Below are 19,277 nucleotides of genomic sequence, written 5' to 3'. Positions count from 1 at the left end.
GCATTTGTTCTTTTTCTTCCATTTTCTTCCATTCGCTCAGTTTACTCAGGATGGTCAATAGCATTCGCTCAGTTTACTCAGGATGGTCAATAGCAAAATATAATGTTTTCTTTTTAGAGCAACAGTGTTTAAATATGGTTCAGCCTCAACCTCTGATTATTGTAAAATTATTCTTAAAAAGTGTACTTAGTTAGTAACGTCTCAGGTTACGCATATAACCATGGTTCCCCGAAGGGAAGGAGACACTGTGTCGAAACGCTTGAAGTGCCACTTGAGATGGCGTCCCATTCACGGACTGCAGGCAGAGCAGCCACTTGTGACCACTCCTGAACTGGTGAGGGTTGCGTCGTTCACTATCATACACGTGACAAAGTGCTCCCAGCACTAGGCCCTGAGTCAAGAACCAAGGTTTCTTCGACATGTCTAAGGCACCTCTGCGTGACCTTGTACATGCGAAGCGGGTTTTCCCCATGACTGCCTTGAGGATCGACTCGATCCGAGCAGGGGACAGCTGAACCTGCATCGTACTTGCACAAGTGGTTCTCTGGTCGTTACTCATGGCTCCCAAGATACCAACCAGGGTACGGTAGTCAATTATTTCATCTTAAAATATTACTAATAATATAAAAGTTATTATTATGTTTACTTTATACAAATCAGTAAAACTTGAAAAGCAAAAATGTGTACAGTGACCTAAAAGTGTCTTTTTACTTGTTTAAAAAATTATAAACTATCAATCAGATAGAAGGCATGTTTTCATCATGGTATATCTTTCATACCTTAAAAATGTGTGTTTCAAATATGATACGGTGGGTTTTATAGGATACAAATACACTTGTGCTGCATAATTCACATTTCAACAAACATGAGCCCATTTGTACTGTAATATTATCTTTATGAGTAGAGAGGTCAGAAGACAAAATGCTGTAACGTTAAAGTTCCCCAGAAACTGCTTCATGACTTATATAATGTCTGCTGTCCATTAGATTCAGTTGAACAGGCTGTTCTCCAGAGAAACCTAAACCATAATTTCTTTGAACATTGTCTTGGACTTTTTACTTAATCTTACACTTTATTTATTGAGCTTTCATCCGCTCTTTTGTCTCTCAGGTCTTGGCAACATGGCGGCTGTACCTCATGGCCCCCAAGATACCAACCAAGGTACGGTAGGCAATTACGCACCACCTGTCTGCTCCGTCTCAAAGCACTGCAGTAATCTGGTTTAGCATGACTTATGTAGGAAGATGCTCATTTTCACCTCAGGTGGAACAAACGTTCAACTTCCTGGAGATTCGGGCAATGAACACCCACCCGGATAATCAAGTAGGAAAAGCGTTTCAGCTTTTGCGGTCAGATTTTCCTCTCACTTGTTCGCTCCATCGTTTTGCTTCTCTAAAGCATGTTCTTCCCTTCACAGGCTGTCATAGAAACAGACAAGTCCACATATTCCCTGAGGCTGCAGTCTAATGACCACCTGGATCAGCTGATTAGCCACATCAACTTTGCTCTCTCTCGGATCTTCAACAACTCCATCTACACGTAGGTGTCCCAAGAAACCCACAGGTTTACCGTGGTCCTGCATAGCCACATTTTGACAGAACCGCATAATGGTGACGTCTGAGGCAGAGACTAGCCCAGTTGTGGCCTATATTTGCTCACGCCATCCGAACAGAGACGCAAATCTAATTTCTGTGGCCTTTGCAAAGTATTTCGTAGTGATAATGTAGTTTTGTGGAGAATCCATAATGCTGCCTATAGGAGTCAGTATCTGTTGGAGCAGCAGGGGTGTAAGGTACTGCTGAGCAGTTAATTGAGAGATTTTCTCATATTCAGACTGGAGGAGATTAGTGCAATGCATAATAGTGCTCTTTTTCTGTCTCTGTGTTCAGCTCTCTCGCTCTCTTTCCCGTTTCAGCTCTTTGGCCAGGTGTTCACATGCTGGGTCAGAATAACTGAGATTCTGATGCATTGTGAATCCCCCTCTCCCCCTCCCTCTTCTTTTTTAGCCCCTCCATCTTTCACGCAGATGGAGATGTTACTGACGGAAATCGGAAATTTTCTCCCAGCTCTGAGAGTTCGGTGGAGACGCAAAGGGCATGTGGTGAGAGAAATAGAAGTACATATACCGTAGTTCATGCATCCACACAGTCTCATAAATATTTTTTATTATACACCAGATATTAATCTTTCTAATCTCTTTTCTTCCACTGCCGTCATCTTACAGAATATTTTGAATGCATGCACTTCATTTATGCCATCAACTTTGGTGCGCTTTGCTGTTCATGCCAAATTATATAACAGTGTTTGTTTTGCTAGCTGCAGTGCTAGACGGTGAAGGACAGAATAAAAATACTGTGCCAAATGCATAAATTAAGAAAACAACAAAAAGAATAATCCAAAAGATCAAGTTAGAATGATAAAAGTAAAAAAATAAATAAAATACAATTCATAATAGTAACCAGTGATAGTGAGTATAAGAAAGCCTATGCAAATTACTCAGTGCCCTTCATACGGTGACAGGGAGAGATGCAGTGTGCTAATGCACAGTAGTCCTTGTGTTTGACTTGTTTTATATGCTTGATGCAATAAGAGAACACTTTAAATCTCTTTTTGTTTTTGGAAGACAGCACATACTGTAAACACCCCCTACTTCCTGGCAGATATTATTAAAATAGATTGTCATATTGTCTGTGTAAATGGTGTAAAGGATCTGACTGTGGTCCACCTGTGTTATGCAATCAGTCTAATTACAAACATCTGTCTCTCTCCTAACTAGCTGATGATGTGAATCAGATGTGTTAAATAAAGAAGAAATACAAAATGTGACAAAAGCAGTGGGTCCTAAGGATTAGAATTTTTTACTGAAACAAGTTTTAAAGGAATAGTTCACACAAAAATGATAATTTGATGACAGTTTACTCACCCTAAGCCCATCCAAGATGTAGATGAGTTTGTTTCTTCACCGGAGCAGATTTGGAGAAATGTAGCACTTGCTCACGAATGGATCCTCTGCAGTGAATGGGTGCCGTCAAAATTAGAGTTCAAACATCTGATAAAAACATTACAAAAACCCATATAATTGACACTGCTCCAGTTCATCAATTACATTTAATAAACAAATCCACAGAAACACTCCGAAACACATTTTGATTTGAGAAGAGAACAGCGGATTAACTTTTTCCACTGGTGGATGTATAGATTATTGACTGGTATTTTTGCCAAAAGTTAAAACGCCTGACTAACAGTTTTGTTTATTACAAACACTTTTCACTTCATAATATATTAATTGATGGACTGGATTTTTGTGTTGTTTTTTATAAGCTGTTTGGACTCTAATTCTAGCGGCACCCATTCACTGCAAAGCATACATTGGTGAGCAAGTGAAGAAATGCTTCATTTCTCCCAAATGGTTGAGATGAAGAAACAAACTCATTCACATCATTGACGGCTTGAGGGTGACTCAATTTTAAGCAATTTTTGGGAGACTATCCCTTTAAGATCCAATAGAAAAACTTTTTATTCTTTAATATTAAGAAAGAAATGTATTTACTGATTTTTTTTAAAGAATCCAGAATGAAGAACCTATAATGTGACATTAAAAATATATTTATAAGAGAGTTCTTGGCTTGAAGTACTCTAGCAATCATTGAAAAACCTTTATGTGCATGAGTGTAGGTAGGACAGTTTTTCATTGATAGGCACATTATTTCTCTTTTTCCCATTTCAGGGGGCTTTTCTGAGACATATGCAGCTCTGTGCGATTACAATGGCATTACCTGTAAAGAGGAAGTGCAGTGGGTAAGAGCTTCCTGTTGACCACAAAAATATCCTCTGCTTTTATTGCACTCTAAATATGTTTTCTTCCTTTTTGAGTCTATCTCTTTTGCCCTTTCAGGATGTGGATACCATCTATCATTCGCAGGATAACAGGGAGTTTAACTTGTTGGACTTCAGTCACCTGGAAAGCGGGTAGCCACAAGTTTACATCCCATCTTAATATTCATGTTCTGTATTTCCAACCTCTAATTGCTAGCCATCACTTCCGTTGCTATCTCTATGCCCAATAGATTGGTGGTTTAAAATCTCCTTTATTTTGGAAGGAATAATCTAATGATAAGTCTTTGCTTCATTAATTGCTTCGTATTGACAGGGATTTCAATGTAACTGACACTGGCAATCTGACGTCAGCCACTGCTTTGAATGTGTGCTGAATTGCCACAGTAATAATATATTGTGCCTCTTTCCTGTGGCGTCCCTGCTGACTTCCTGCCCGGTTTGAGTCATGCTGTGTCTTTTTACATCCGTCCAATGGGTGTCAGGTTCCTTAACTGATTCCAGATCAGATTCTGTATTTTCTGCTGATGTTGGTCTGTGTTTGAAGTCTGAAGGCTGGTTCTCGGCTCTCTTCCTGTTGAAACAAACACACACACACACACACACACTGTGAATATATATGACCTGTGAAAATTGACGTTAACTCTGCATGCTCAGCTGCATGACCATGCCACCTTTAACACATAAAGAAGAAAATGCACTTAAAATTTATACTCTGACTCTGAGAAATGATACGGTTCACTGAGCACTTTGCTCAAGGGCAGTTCCGGTTATCTGCAGAAAAAGGCAGTCACATGATGAAACTCTAATGGGAGTGCGGCCACTTAAAGATCATTTTTGAATATTTAAAAGAGCTTTTGCCTGACAAGACAAAGTACTTGTCATTTCAGATATACAGTTTTGAGTGGTTTTACTGAGTCTCTTTCAGATGATCGGTGTAATTTAGCAAAGGCTTTGGAGTTTCATTATTGACCACATTTACATATATATATATATATATATATATATATATATATATATATATATATATATATATAGTGAAAAATAAATTATTTATCAATTATAAATTATATAATGAATGATTTATGAATTCTTTCAGATTGATTTACATATTATTTTGTGTATTCTGCAGTTCAAAGCACTTTTGTATGCTAATGAGGATTAATGATGTGATTAAAATACTGTTTACTAAATAATCCAATAAAATATAATATAATATAATATAATATAATATAATATAATATAATATAATATAATATAATATAATATAATATAATATAATATAATAAGCAGGTTCTTAGTTGTATCACCAACTACAATGTTCTGAAAAGCATTGTGTCCACATTAAACTGGCATGAACAGCTGGTAGTGGTTTGTTGCTGTTCCAAGATATTCTACCAGTTTGCAGCTTCCAGCAAATGACCATCTTGGATTAGTTATTGACCAGCTCAGAGTAGTCCAGCAACCATATTCCATATGCCATATTCAGTTGGATTTTCTACAGAAAATAATGTTCATGTAATTGTGGCAACTGGCATGATAAGGGAAGGGAAGAGTTTATTTGTATTGCCTTGTGAGTTGAAGATCAAGCATTTGAGAGAAAAAAAGAACATTTTAGACATTAAATCAGTAAATCAGCAAACAAGCCTTGATACTGCAGAGCAATCCAACTGCCTTTCTTTTGTTTCTCGCTATTTCACCAACAGGCACACTCAGACTACTATCTCGATGCTGCATCTGACTTGAGGATGTTATGTCATTGATTTATGACATAACATCCTCAAAGTTTGTTCCATTAGAACATCTAGAGGGGAAGAGATGAGCAGGTGTGGTAGAGAACCTCTCGTTTAGAAGAAGAGAACAGCTGAGTACACACTGCCTACAGTCTCACTACAGCGTCCAAACAGAGAAATGACAGAGCTGCAACTGAGAACAGCCATCAGCCGTACTCAACAGGAGAAACCCTTTTGCATTTCTTTCCCTCGTCGTCTATTTCCACGTTTTCCATCTCAATGCAGTCTGGCTATAGGTAAAAAGGTTTTAGGCTCAGGGCCAACTTTAAAAGCTGTATCATAGCCACATTGCAGTAATTCACTGACCTGGCATCAGTTTTCTCATTGATCCACACTGTCCCCTTCCCTTCCTCTCCTGGCTTTCCTCTCAGGGAGCATTTATTGCTGAATCTATCATTTTTCTTGAATAATAACATCTCTATTTTAGTCTTGAGGAGAGCTTGCATGTGGAAAGTGAGAACGTCTCTGGTTGTTGCATCACTCTCACTGAAACCATTTGTTTAGATTTATCTCATCTGTGTCTATTTTTGTCGCAGGGACCTTGCGGTGATTGTGGCGGCCATGGCGTATAACTCATGGTTCACCAAACTTTATTGCAAAGACTTGCGCATTGTAAATATATTTTTATGACCTTCTCAATCTCCACTGTGTCAGAGTCCTGTTTTGTTTTTTCTTCTGTTTTTGTTTGTTTTGTGTACAAAATAGTATTGTGGTATTATCATATCATCAGTTATTATGTTATCATACCTTGGTATATGAATATGGTATTCATTCGATACACTACCATTCAAATGTTTAGAGTAAGTAAAAAATTAAAAAAATTAATGCTTTTATTCAGCAATGATGCATTAAATTACTCAAAACTGAGTGTAAAGTCATTTAGAAAGAACATTTAGAAAAAAATATTTGTATGACAGTTGTATGGCACAAAATATTGAACGGCAAAAACAGTTAATAATATATGGCACAAAATAATAAGCAATAACTGTAGCAAATCAGCATATTAGAATGATTCCTGAAGAATTGTGTGACACTGAAGACTGGAGTAATGGCAGGGGAAATGCAGTTTCACCATCACAGGAATTAATTACATGTTAAATGTATTAAAATATAAAACAGTTATTACAAATTGTACTGTTTTTACTGTATTTTTGAACACATGAATTCAGCCTATTATAAACCTTCTGGTAGTGTACGTATATAAATAGATCTTCCTGCCTAAAATCTGTGTCCGTATGCATGAAATTACAGCCATTATGGTGGGTCTTCCTAAGAATTTAATTCTAACGCTTTTTTTCTTTCCCCCTTGTTTCTTTCTCACACACACACAGAGTTCAGAGGTCGTAGAACAGATTCTGCACACTGTCAGTAAATCCAGCAGTCTGGAGGAGCTCACGCTGGAAAATGTGGGCCTTAAAGCGTAAGTTATAAATCTCTCTATTGCGCTCTTCCTGTTATTCATCACTCATTTTACTCTCTTTTACATCTAAAAGTTAGTTTCTTGTTCTGTCACTGTCATTTTTCCCTTTATGTCATTCCCAGTCTTATTCCCCTGCCGCATCCTTGCCTCTGTATTTAATCTCTGTCCCAGAGTGCAGTACTTTGTATTGCGGTTTCGTTTCTACTCACTCTCTTTCTGTCATTTAGAGATTTCCCACAGAAAATGGCCACTGCCCTGTCAGAAAACCCGGCATCAGTCATACACTCCATTAACTTGGCCCACAATACACTGGACAACCAAGGTACATGCATCAAAGTCTCTGTATTTCTGCTATACCCCCCTCTCCCCTCTAGTCTGTCTGTTTACCTGCCTTTGTCTGTTTTTACACTCTCTGTATCAGCATGTGCATCTGCTATTTCTGTCTCTGAGTGTTTTTTTTTTTTTTTTTCCGTCTTGTCTCTGATTTGCTGACTTACTGTGATGTATCTGTTGTTGATTTGGAAATAGATTCTTTGAGATGTGCTTGTGCTCTGCTTTTTCTAATGTGTGTGTTTTTGTGTAGTTTTGATTGTACTGTACAGCAAAAGTAAAGTCCCCGATATGCTTCAAACAAAGTTCGTGTTCGCTCTTCGTTTGGGGGCAAAAAGAAGTTTGAAAAGGCTGAGCGACGGTATACTGTTTTCGCTGCCGGTGGCAGGGTGTAGATTACTGTAAACGTGACACGCGTCTGCCCTAAACACAACAACATTGAAATGATGAAGTGTAGGCAATCTAGGTGTGAGACGGGCAGCATTGGTCAGAATATTATAGACAAAAGAATAATGATTAGAAGCAGTTCAGAGTCAAGTATCATGTTTGCAATACAAAAGAACAAAGGTTTATTATTGTATGTTTGTTTGGCATTTCATTTATTGTATTCCCCATTAAATTCAGTTATTGAAAGAACAAGAGCAGCAGCAGTATGGTGTAACATTTATTTGAAACACGTTTGGTACCTGCTACCTTATATTTTAACTCTTTTTCATGGCTTTGGAAATCTTGTCTCGGATGTTTGTCTGCGTCGATTTTTGCATAACTCTGGGTCGTCGACACCAAGCTTCATTGCAATTTCTTTCTAGGAATTAAATGCTTTCTCTGAATTTTATAAGTATATCCGTAAGTGATTGTTCCGATAAATTATACTTCCCCTTTTATGTAGCCTAGCTTCAGTATAAATAGCTACTTCTTGTCAGTAGCTTGTGGTGTCACTAACTACAAGTTCAAAGCAGCTTCCCCAAAAAGGATATGTCCTCTATATGCATCAGTGTCAGATTTTCAGACTGCTATCATGCCTGACACATGTCACTGTTGATCACATCACAAGTGTGCATGTGTGAACGTAACTGCAACAATGTCAGTGTTTGCCTGAAGGTTAGTGGTGTGTAAATTGGTCTGTGACTGATCTAATGTTTGTGAAATGTATATTTCCTCACAGGGGTGTCTAACCTTATCCAGCAGGTGTGTCGGCTCAGTAAAGGCTTGCGTCTACTGAACCTCTCCAAGACGTCGCTCTCTTCTAAGGGTGTGTGCAGAAGCTATGTGTCCCTAGATGTTTAGCGCCATCTGCTGGTTAAGTCTATAACAACTATCCCACAATTACCATTCACCAGACTAGAGGTCTGTACAAGCATTAAATAAAGAAATAGATCATGTCTCCAATTAGCCCTTGCTGGTAGATACCATAACTACACTAACTTTCTAAAAGAGCTAAAATTTAAATTATGATTTTTAAATATACATATGTGTGTGTGTGTATATTTTTTTGTAGGCATAATTAACCAAATAATATATTTATTTCATATGTCTGTGTGTATACACATACAATTATTCAAAAGTATAATTATATAAGTAACTTATATGATTATTTTACAAAATAATTATATAATGTTCTAGCAATATTTACATTTTAAATATTTAATCATATACAGTGGGTACGGAAAGTATTCAGACCCCCTTAAATTTTTCACTCTTTGTTATATTGCAGCCATTTGCTAAAATCATTTGTTCATTTTTTTCCTCATTACTGTACACACAGCACCCCATATTGACAGAAAAAAACAGAATTGTAGTCATTTTTGCACATTTATTGATGAAAAAATGTCAACAATTCTGTGTTTTATCGTGAATATGAGGTCCTGTGTGTACAGTAATGAGGAAAAAAATTAACTTAAATGATTTTAGCAAATGCCTACAATGTAACAAGGAGTGAAAAATTTAAGGGGGTCTGAATATTTTCTGTACCCACTGTATAATATGAACAATAATATTTGTAGTTACAATTAAACAAATCTTGACTATAAATGTATATGTAATATTTAACAAATTTTAATATTTATACATTTTATATAAAATAATAAAATAGCATATGTGTGTGTGTACAGTTGTGCTCAAAATTATTAAAAAAAAAAAAAAAATATATATATATATATATATATATATATATATATATATATATATATATATATATATATATATATATATATATATTATTATTATTATTATTTTTTTATTATTATTTTTTTTATTAGGGCTGTGGAAATATGTCTGCATTGTTTATCCAATTGATCTTTCATAAAAAAATTATAATAAAAATAAAAAATAATAAAAAATTTAAAGTAAAAAAAAAGTAGGGGGCATCACATTAGGAAATAAATATTTTTCTCTAGGACACAATGGCCACAATTATTGGTACCCCTAGAAATTATTATGATTAAAGTATATTATATTATAGTATATTCCCATGCATATTTGCATTTTTTTTAAATTATTATTATTATTATTTTAACACCAGGGTGACTATGAAAAGGAAATTGTCCAGCCTTGGCTTCCTGATTCACAGGATTATACATTTCAGGAAGTCAAAGGCCAGACTACCTTAATCATTTATCATAAGGTGTAAAATCAAAGAATATATTTCTGATGTGCGACAAAAGATTGCTAAACTTCACAAATTTAGAAAGTGGCTGTAAGAAAAGAGCTGAACATTTTTAAGAGCTTAAAAATCCCCATTTCCACCATCAGGACAGTACCTAAGGGGTTCCAGTCAACTAAAGATATTAGAAATCTGTCTGGAAGATGGTGTGTGTGTTTATCGTCCTAATGCACCATGAGGAGGAGAGTGGCCAAAGACTCTCCAAGGATCACAGCTGGAAAACTGCAGACATTAGTTGAGTTTTGGGGTCAGAAAGCCTAAAACAAAACAAGACAAATATCAAACAATCCCATGTTGTGAGGGTTTCAAGAAAAATTCTCTTCACTCATCCTAAAACAAACCACAGCCTATTCAGTTGTCAGACATGACTGGAACTTCAAATGGGACTGGCTTCTATGGTCAGATGAAACTAAAAAAGGAGCTTTTTAGCGGCAAATACTCAAGATGGGTTTGGTGCACACAGGGATAAAAAAGTACTCCATGTGTAGAATGAAATACACTGCAGTGTCTTTAATGTTGTGGGCATGTTTTTCTGCTGAAGGTCCTGGAAATAGACATAGTACAGTATCTTATTAGATACATGGCATCATGGATTCAATTAGATACCAACATTTATTATTATTATTTTTTAACTGGCTGTCTATGCTAGAAATCTTATAATGGGCTGTGGCTGGATCTTCCAGCAAGACAATAATCCACAAACAAACATCAAAACCAAAACAAAAATTGGTGACTGAGAACAAAACCAAGCTTCTGCCCTGGCCAGCCCAGTTCCTCGACCTGATCCCTGTAGAAAATGAGTGGGCTGAACTAAAGTGAAGAAGCACCAACATAGAGCTGTGAATCTGAAGGGTCTGGAGTGATTCTGGATGAAGGAATGGTCCCTGCTCTCTTGGCAGAAGGAGGTTGCAAAAAAGTATTGAATAAAAGGTTATGATTAATTGTGGCCAATGTGTAAAAAAAAAAAAATCATAATGAGATTTCTCTCCCATTTGAAATTCTTATTCTCCAATGAAAAGTTAGATTTTTGTAAATGTTTAAAATAAAAGATCAAAGGGATTAATGATACAGATTTATTTTCACAGCCGTCTTTAATCACGTTTACTAACGGTATGAATAATTTTTTCTAAATTTATTCCATTAATTACACACCCATGAACTTGATTCAAGAACAAAACAAAACAGTGAAACCACACTCTATCCACACACAGGCCATAGCAGATCTATCCAGCTTACCTTGTTACACAATCTCTGTCAGGCTGTAAAATGACGATTCTCACTCCACTGATCTAGAATCAGCTTCTTGTTCTATGCTAAACCAGTAAGATCATCAATGGATTAGTTGCATCTGACTTTAGAGCTACAGAGTCTCGACCGAAGAGCCAGTCTTCTCTTAGAGAGCCCGGACTCAATTACCAGCATCCTTGGCTGCTTCCAGGGTCTTCTAAATCTCTGGTTTACTCTTTCAATCAATACAGTTTTAAACCGAGTGGATAGATGGATAGCCTTCTAACATGCGCCATAAATCAACATCCACTCAAATAGCTCCCATCATTAATCTATATTTGTAATCTGATTTGTGACAACTTCATTGCAGAAGTTTTAACTTTGAATACAGAACTTAGATGAACTTGTGCCATGAGAGAATACAACTCATTTCAAACCGAGATGTTTCATGTTGGCATCTGTCACATCCGGTTGGGGTTTATAGTGAACTTTGAAGTAAAATCAGCATCCTATCAGCAGTAAAAACTGAATTTACACATCAAAAAAATGAACTACAGCAACCATAAAAGCCAACCAAAGACTACTGGATCATGAAAGGTTGCGGTGGTTAAGATTTTGATGAGTAAATTCCTCCTTTTAGAGAGTGCAATGGGATGTTTTTCTTACTCCTTGGAGAGAAAGCATACTGGCTGAGTTCACTGGCAAGCTGCCACCTAACAAGAGTTAGTTGAGCTGTCTTTTTGTCTCACTCTGCAAAAGGCAATCAGCAGCATTTTCTTCATGTATTCAGAAACAAAATGAAAATGCACTCTGCTTACAGAGCATTGTGTGTGTTGTTGTGTTTTAGTGGTCAAAAACAGTGGAGTCCAAAAGTCTGAGGCCACATAGAAAATTTGGGATTTGAAATCTAATTTAATCCTGGAAATACAAAGAAATGTTAGGCATTTGAAGAAATGTCGACACTAACCAAATATGTATATTTATGACATTGATCATGCAAACTACTTTGTACAAACATTTAGATTGTTTTGCTTCCATTAAAGCTCAAGATGCTTGTTTTATCATTCTGAAATCGTTCTGAATATGATTATCTGTTTTTGAAACCTATGAGGTCATTAAAGCAAAAGGATATATACTTAAAACATGCAAAATAGAAGCATTTTCTCCAGTGGACTTTAGATTTCAGCCTTTCTTTGTCTTTCTTCACAGGTGTCACATCTCTCTCTCAGGCCCTGTGCTCCAGTGATGACTACTCCAACTCTCTTCTTCATCTGGACCTGAGTAAGAACCCAGGGATTCTGTCTGGAGAAGATGCAACGGTACCTGTTTTTCAAGAACCTTTTTTTAATCTCACTTTTACTTCTAGTATTCTGTAATTAAAAAAATTGTACTTACTATATATATTGTTGAAGTTGTGGTGTACGTAGTGGTTAGCACAGTTTTTGGGGAGCAATGAATAAGCATACATTTCTAGTTACAAGCTACTCGTAATTTAAACTGGTTAGACTTACACAAGTAAATAAAAAAGTAGGTACATCGGAGCCAATATGTATCTAAATATTTAGCGATTTGCTTTAAATGCCATAAATATATAAGTGGAAAACATAGTGTTGTAGTGCTTAGAGTAGTACAACAGCATTAAATACTTATATTTATATATTTACATATTTTTCTGTCAATTATGCTTAATCTATAATTTATAGATTTTTTTGGTCTATATATATATATATATATATATATATATATATATATATATACCAAAAAAATATAAAGCTATACAAAAAAATTGTCACAAAATTTGTATATTTTTTTATAAAATACATGCATTTAGATTATCTAGATTATGTATTCAGATTCTAAAGCTTTGCCTTCATCATTAGGACCTTTAGGCAGCTTCTCACAAAGTTTTTTATTTAGGTTTTTCTGTCTTTGTGAGGACCAACACGCAGATGCTGAAAATAACTCACACATACAGAGACAGGTACACAGTACACACATACACACATACACACTGCTATTAACAGCCTTCATACTCCTCTTCATTGTAGAACCTGTACCTGTTCCTGGCCCAGCCGAACTGCCTGGTGCATTTGGACCTGTCAGGCACCGACTGTACAGTAGACTCTGTGAGTTGACAGTGTGTCTCATCCTTCTGAATTTGTTATTGCAAAACTGTTTTTTACTCGCCAAGATTTATGTCATTGCACCCAGGATGCGAGACTACAATTTGTCAATTTGACAACGATTTGATACAGATATTTCTGTCACATTTAATGGTCCTAAATTGCAGAATTATACTAATGTTAGTCATTCTTTTGCTGCCACTCTCCTTCCCTGTTTTTCTGTGTCCTCTTTCCATTTCCTCTCAGTTATTTGGAGCTCTGCTGCGGGGCTGCTGTGCCGATCTCTCCTACTTGAACCTGTCCAAAAACTCCTTCTCTCACAGGTGAGCTAAACTGCCACCCACCAGCCCTCGCATGATAATCTGTCACGTTTGAGTCAGCCTCACAGGTGAGCTAAACTTGCCTGCTTCAACCACGCACATCATCATTTCAGTCAGTTCCTCAGGAAGCACTTTTCTACTGCTTTTAAATGAGTTTAAGGTTAAAAACTAGATCCCTGCTGGAAAGTGCCCATTTTATTCACACAGAAAAATCATTATTTTGTCTTATTTTTCAGTAAAACTCTCAAAATATCATTAAAACAATTTTTTTTTAATTATTTTTAATAATGTTTAGATATATTTTTTTGTTATCGGAAACAAAAAAAGCACAGAACCAGGATTATTATAGTAATCTTAACCCAAAATCATCAAAACATTTTCGTTATTTAAAATAATTAAATAAAATACATTTTAGCTGAAATAAAATACAATATTTTATTTCAGTAATTTGGGCAGTATTTCTCATTTTCATTGAGTTTAACTTGATGTACTTAAATAACTGATTTAAATTAAATAACAAACATTTATATAACCTACTTAGAATACTAATGAAACAAAAAACTAATATATTCAATAAAATCACAAAAACGTACTAAAATTAAAATGAAAACATAAAATTTAAATATTAAAACTAATTCAAAATATTATTAAAAACTGTAATATTTTTTCTGATACTAAAAAAAGCTCCTACCAGCTTAGACTAGATCCTCATACTACTCATACTTTTTCTGGTCAGCCATCTAGACCAGCTTGGACTTGTTAGTAACCATAAAAGATCAGCTTTCCAGCTGGATTCAGCCATCATCAGAGGCTGGTTTTAAATGGGTTTCCCAGCAGGGAAGAGTGCCTGCAGAGATGCAATATGAGTTAAACTGGGACATGAGTGATCAAATAGAGCTGATGGACCGGCATGCTGCACAGATGGTAATACAGCCACTGTAACAGCATCAGAAGAAAACATGTTTTTGTGTGACAAAATTATTTCTAAAAGTGAGCTAAATAAAACACATTTGGAAAAACAGCTCGTAAATTAAGTAAACATTTTTTTTTTTTTTTAATTCTAACAATAATCTAGTAGTTATAATTAGCTTTACAACAGAAGTCTGTGATATTGCAAGTAAACGTGCATGTGCCTGCATGCAAGAAGAAGCTGTAGGCTGAAGAGAAACAGAAATACAATGATCCATCTTCCTGTCTGACTCCCTCTGAACCCGTACAGCAATTCCATCTCCCCTTTGGCACGTTAATGGCATTATGAGAAACTCTCTGAAAAATGAGGCTAATTTTAGCTGGACTTATTGTTCAAACTGGAAGGTTTCTTCATCCGTTGCACCTCTTGCAAATGTGTTTGTTCTTAATTGGGTTTGAATTTGCAGAGGGATACGTTTTTGAAGATGATTGGGTGTTTGAAGATTGAAATAGTCTCACGTTGGGATTAAAGTACTAGATTACTACATCCTAAATGCTGTGCAGTAGTGCAATATTGCTTATGCAATATTTGTTGAAAATAGCTAGTGTAACAGAACGCCTTGTGCAGTATGCTGCATTGTTACATGACCTCATAACTTTCTGATTAATCCAGTTTTGTGTTAAAATGTAGGATTCAAATAGTGAGTCAAGAACAGGTAAAAATTACATGTTTTTATAACTTCCAGTTCAATCATATAACAGAAAATGGAAGTTAAAGTCAAATGCATTGGATTGTGGGACACAGTATTCTATACCGTGGCTACATCCGAAATTGCATACTCTTGAGTGGTTGCTTTTTTTGAATAAGTAATTACCTCACGTCCACAAAATTGTATATTATATAGTTTGAATCTAATCTGAATGTTTTTGTTTACAAGCTGTTTTATTGACATAAAAAATTAAGTTGAAGTTGTTGTAATTGAAACACAGACTGAACGATTACGAGGCATGAGTTAATTTCCTGTTTATTAAAACTATTAGTAAAGCAGAAGGCATGATCGCTCTCACTCGTGCTCTGCACTGCTGTTTGAACTGAGGCATTTATACAGGGACCTGTCTTGCCACATCAAAGAACATCAAAACATCATTTATTTTTTGCATTGCCTGAAAAATCAAAAAAACAAAACATCATTTAATAATGAGACTTTGTTGCTTATCAATAGTAGCAATATATAAAACTGGCAGCTTCCAGTGAAGTTCCACTCATATAGTGGTTAAACTTGCGTACCGAACCAAAAGGCCTGTATTGAAAATATTCGGTATGAATACTTGTATTGTTACACCCCAGAATTCGGAGTCGGACACACTTCTCTTGTCAAATACTGTTTTTCGCCTACTATATGTGAACCTGGATCACAACTAAGATCCTGCACCCTAAGATTCCAGATTTTCAAGTAGTTGTATCTCGGCCTAATATTGTGCTATCCTAACATCCCAACCCTACATCAATGGAAAGCTTATTTATTCAGCTTTCAGATCATGTATAAATCTCAGTTTTGAAAAATGTCCCCTTATGACTGGTTTTGTGGTCCTGGTTCTCCTAGTTGAGAAGTCTGTGATTTCGGATGCCACCAGTGTGCTGTGTTGTATAAAGGGCCATTAGCAAGACACAGAAACAATATTACTGGAATCGTTTGGCATCATTCATGTCACACAGGAACAATATTGTTGGAATCACTTCCATAATTTTTTTTCTCTAGCTGATTAATGATAAAAACATTGATAGCCAATCAGAATCCACCCCACTTTAAACAGATTGAGCACTTAAAGCAATAGAGGACAAAACAGTAGCACTCGTATAAACAACACAATGTTATCATGCATTGGTATGAATATAGATATAGAATATAGTATAGATTCTCCTTATAGTTATCACTCTGGGTCTTCAATATTTGGCAAATGTAGTGGGTCATTGCATATTGTGCTCAGTATACATAGTATACACTGCAGCAATACTATAGATTACTGTGTTAGTATGCTATAGTGAGCATGGCCTCTTTTTCCTAGTGCTAATTTCATCCTTTCACAAACTCCCACCTAAACTCCCACACTTGTTAACGTAAGCACTCAGAAACATGCGCACCCAAACACAAAACCACTGCACACATGGGCACCTCCTTGAGAGTGAGGCAGCAATGTAAATCTGTTCCAGCTGATAAGACAGAGAGCTCATGAATATTAAATAGGAATGTTCCCCTTAACACTCTCTGCTCTTGTTAACACATTTACACCACACATTCTTCCCCCTCTCTCTCTTAAATGATAATGTCACTGTCTAACGCAAAAAGTGTTATCACGAACTGTCATGTTTTTAGCCCCCTGGTATCCCTCACTGACTGTCTCTCTATCTCTCTTTCTCTCTCTCTTTCTCATTTTCCCCATCTAGTTCTATCCCACCCAAATAATGTTGTTTGGTCCAATGACAGCTTGTTAAAATGTTGAACGCTGTTAAAATGTTTAACACGTAATAGAGTTACAAACCAGTTCTTTTCTAATAAGCCAGAGGGTATTCTTTTGAGGCGTATTGCTCAAGGTTTTGTGAAGTGTGTTATGATGTGTTATGGATAAAAGTCTCCCCTTCTTTTCTGTCACAATTTTAGGAAAGTGAGAGAGACACTTCCTTCATTCCGTCAGTTCTTCAGTTCAGCATTCAGCCTCACTCACATCAGTCTGGCGTCTATGAAGATGCCTCCCGACGTGCTGAGGTGAGTCCAGTCACTGTTTTGGCTTTGTGTGCTGTGCTTTACCCTGGCTTAGCTAATTTAATCTGGTTTAGTTGGTTTCCCAGCACGACCTAGCTGGTTAGCCAGCTGGTCTCCTAGTCTGACCAATTCACAATTTCCCAAAACCTCTCTAAATCCAACAAACCAGCTTTTCACCTTCTTGAAGTTAAGCTAACTACGTTTGGCTGGTTTAAGCTGTTTTTAGAATTTAGATTAACCCAGGTCACGCTAACCCAGGATTTGGCAGAGCATATTATGCTATCCTGTTGGAAAGAAATGACTGTACTGAACTGAAGTATCTCTACTATTCAAGTGCTACATACTCTAAAGAAAATGCTGGTATAACCAAACCATTTGGTGACCACTGACTTTCACTGTACGGCCAAATAAATGGATTTCTCAAATTATCTTCTGAGTGTAGATGTTGACAGAAAATTATTAGTTATCACTGCAAATTTCAAAAATACTGAGATTTCATCTCAGCATGTAGGCAGCATTGAAATCTATCTGAACACATGGATTCATTTTTGTACATTTTTAAAGTCAAGCATAGTTTTTAAATGTAATATAGATTTGAAGGGCTTGCTGAACCGAGTCAACCACCTTCCCCCCAAAAGTGTAATGCTTAAAGGGTTAGTTCACCCAAAAATGGAAATTAGGGTGTTTTACCCACCGTCAAGCCATCATTGGTATAAATGACTTTCTTCTTTCAGATGAATCCAATCAGAATTATATTAAAAATTATCCTGACTATTCCAAGCTCTATCATTGCAGTGGGTGGGTGCTTCTCTTTAACAGTCAAAAACACGTTAAATAAAGCATGCGCATCCATCATAAAACATGCACATTTTATTACAGATGCACAAGCTTTATTTAAAGTGTTTTTGGACTGTTGAACAGAAATACCAACCCACTGCAATGATAGAGCTTAGAAGTGGCAGGACAGGTTTTTTTTATATAACTCTGATTGGATTCGTCTGAAAGAAGAAAGTCATATAAACCTAGGATGTCTTGAGGGTGGGTAAATAACAGGCTAATTTTCATTTTTGGGTGAACTAACTAAGTAATCATTTTTGGAAAACATGCTCAGCTAAAAGGTCCATTTGTATTATTACCAATGTCAACACATTTGTTTTCATGATTCTTTGATAGATAGAACGTTTAAAAATAACAGCATTTTCTTGAAATCTTTTGTGCCATTAAACTTGTCTTTACTGTTAAGTGTGATGGATTTAATGTGTCTTAGATGAATAAAAAAAGTAATACTAACCCTAAAATTCTGATTGGGATTATATAACACACACAAAAATACATACACGCGGAGATTTCTAAAAAATAAACTTGTACTATTAATGGACATCTCATAATAAATAAACTGTTGGGTCCATAAAAGAAAACTATTGTGCACTACAAAGGAAACTGCAAATCATTTTCCATTTTTTCCCTCTCTGGATGAACTATGTATTGAAGGGTTAACAATTTCAAGTGTGAAAAGCCTGCTAGAAGAACTCTCTGGGGAATCATTTCTAGTTTTACAGCCCTGCACCCCTAACTGAGGTCAGAATCGAGATGTTCAGGCAGCAGCTGCTATTTTGGGAAAGCCAGAATGTTTTCAAACGAAGCATTTCAAACAGGGTCATACCTCCTCCCGGCTCACAAACGCAAACCGAGCGCAAGACGGGCTGTCGCACCCAGCTGAACACCTGATTTGAGCTCTCTTCTGTCAACAGAAGAGTCAAACTAATCTCTAAGCTCTTTTCCTCTTAATCCTTTAAGACCTGCATAACGCTTTGACGGTGTCCATATAGACCTTTTCTGATTTGATTTATTATGGAGATCAAGCATGGAAGCACATAATAGAATGCTAAGTCTCTTC

The 19,277-nt window shown here is 36.2% G+C and overlaps 1 protein-coding gene across 1 annotated transcript in view; it reads left to right on the top strand.

Annotated features, from left to right (window-relative positions):
• Positions 1-19,277, top strand: part of LOC113044969 (capping protein, Arp2/3 and myosin-I linker protein 3-like) — a 54,879-nt gene that overhangs the window by 12,712 nt on the left and 22,890 nt on the right. Inside the window, exons 3-16 of the mRNA XM_026205023.1 lie at positions 1,111-1,161; positions 1,264-1,323; positions 1,418-1,539; positions 2,007-2,101; positions 3,728-3,798; positions 3,896-3,969; positions 6,164-6,239; positions 6,959-7,047; positions 7,275-7,369; positions 8,543-8,629; positions 12,476-12,585; positions 13,315-13,392; positions 13,636-13,712; positions 17,279-17,383. Of these exons, the coding sequence (XP_026060808.1) occupies positions 1,111-1,161; positions 1,264-1,323; positions 1,418-1,539; positions 2,007-2,101; positions 3,728-3,798; positions 3,896-3,969; positions 6,164-6,239; positions 6,959-7,047; positions 7,275-7,369; positions 8,543-8,629; positions 12,476-12,585; positions 13,315-13,392; positions 13,636-13,712; positions 17,279-17,383 (1,190 nt within the window). The remainder of the gene's footprint in view (positions 1-1,110; positions 1,162-1,263; positions 1,324-1,417; positions 1,540-2,006; positions 2,102-3,727; positions 3,799-3,895; positions 3,970-6,163; positions 6,240-6,958; positions 7,048-7,274; positions 7,370-8,542; positions 8,630-12,475; positions 12,586-13,314; positions 13,393-13,635; positions 13,713-17,278; positions 17,384-19,277) is intronic.

The sequence above is a fragment of the Carassius auratus genome, chromosome 27 (assembly GCF_003368295.1).
Source record: "Carassius auratus strain Wakin chromosome 27, ASM336829v1, whole genome shotgun sequence".
Classification (NCBI taxonomy): Eukaryota; Metazoa; Chordata; class Actinopteri; order Cypriniformes; family Cyprinidae; genus Carassius; species Carassius auratus.
The sequence above is the reverse complement of the archived record's forward strand: the minus strand, read 5'-3'. Positions and strand labels throughout refer to the sequence as shown.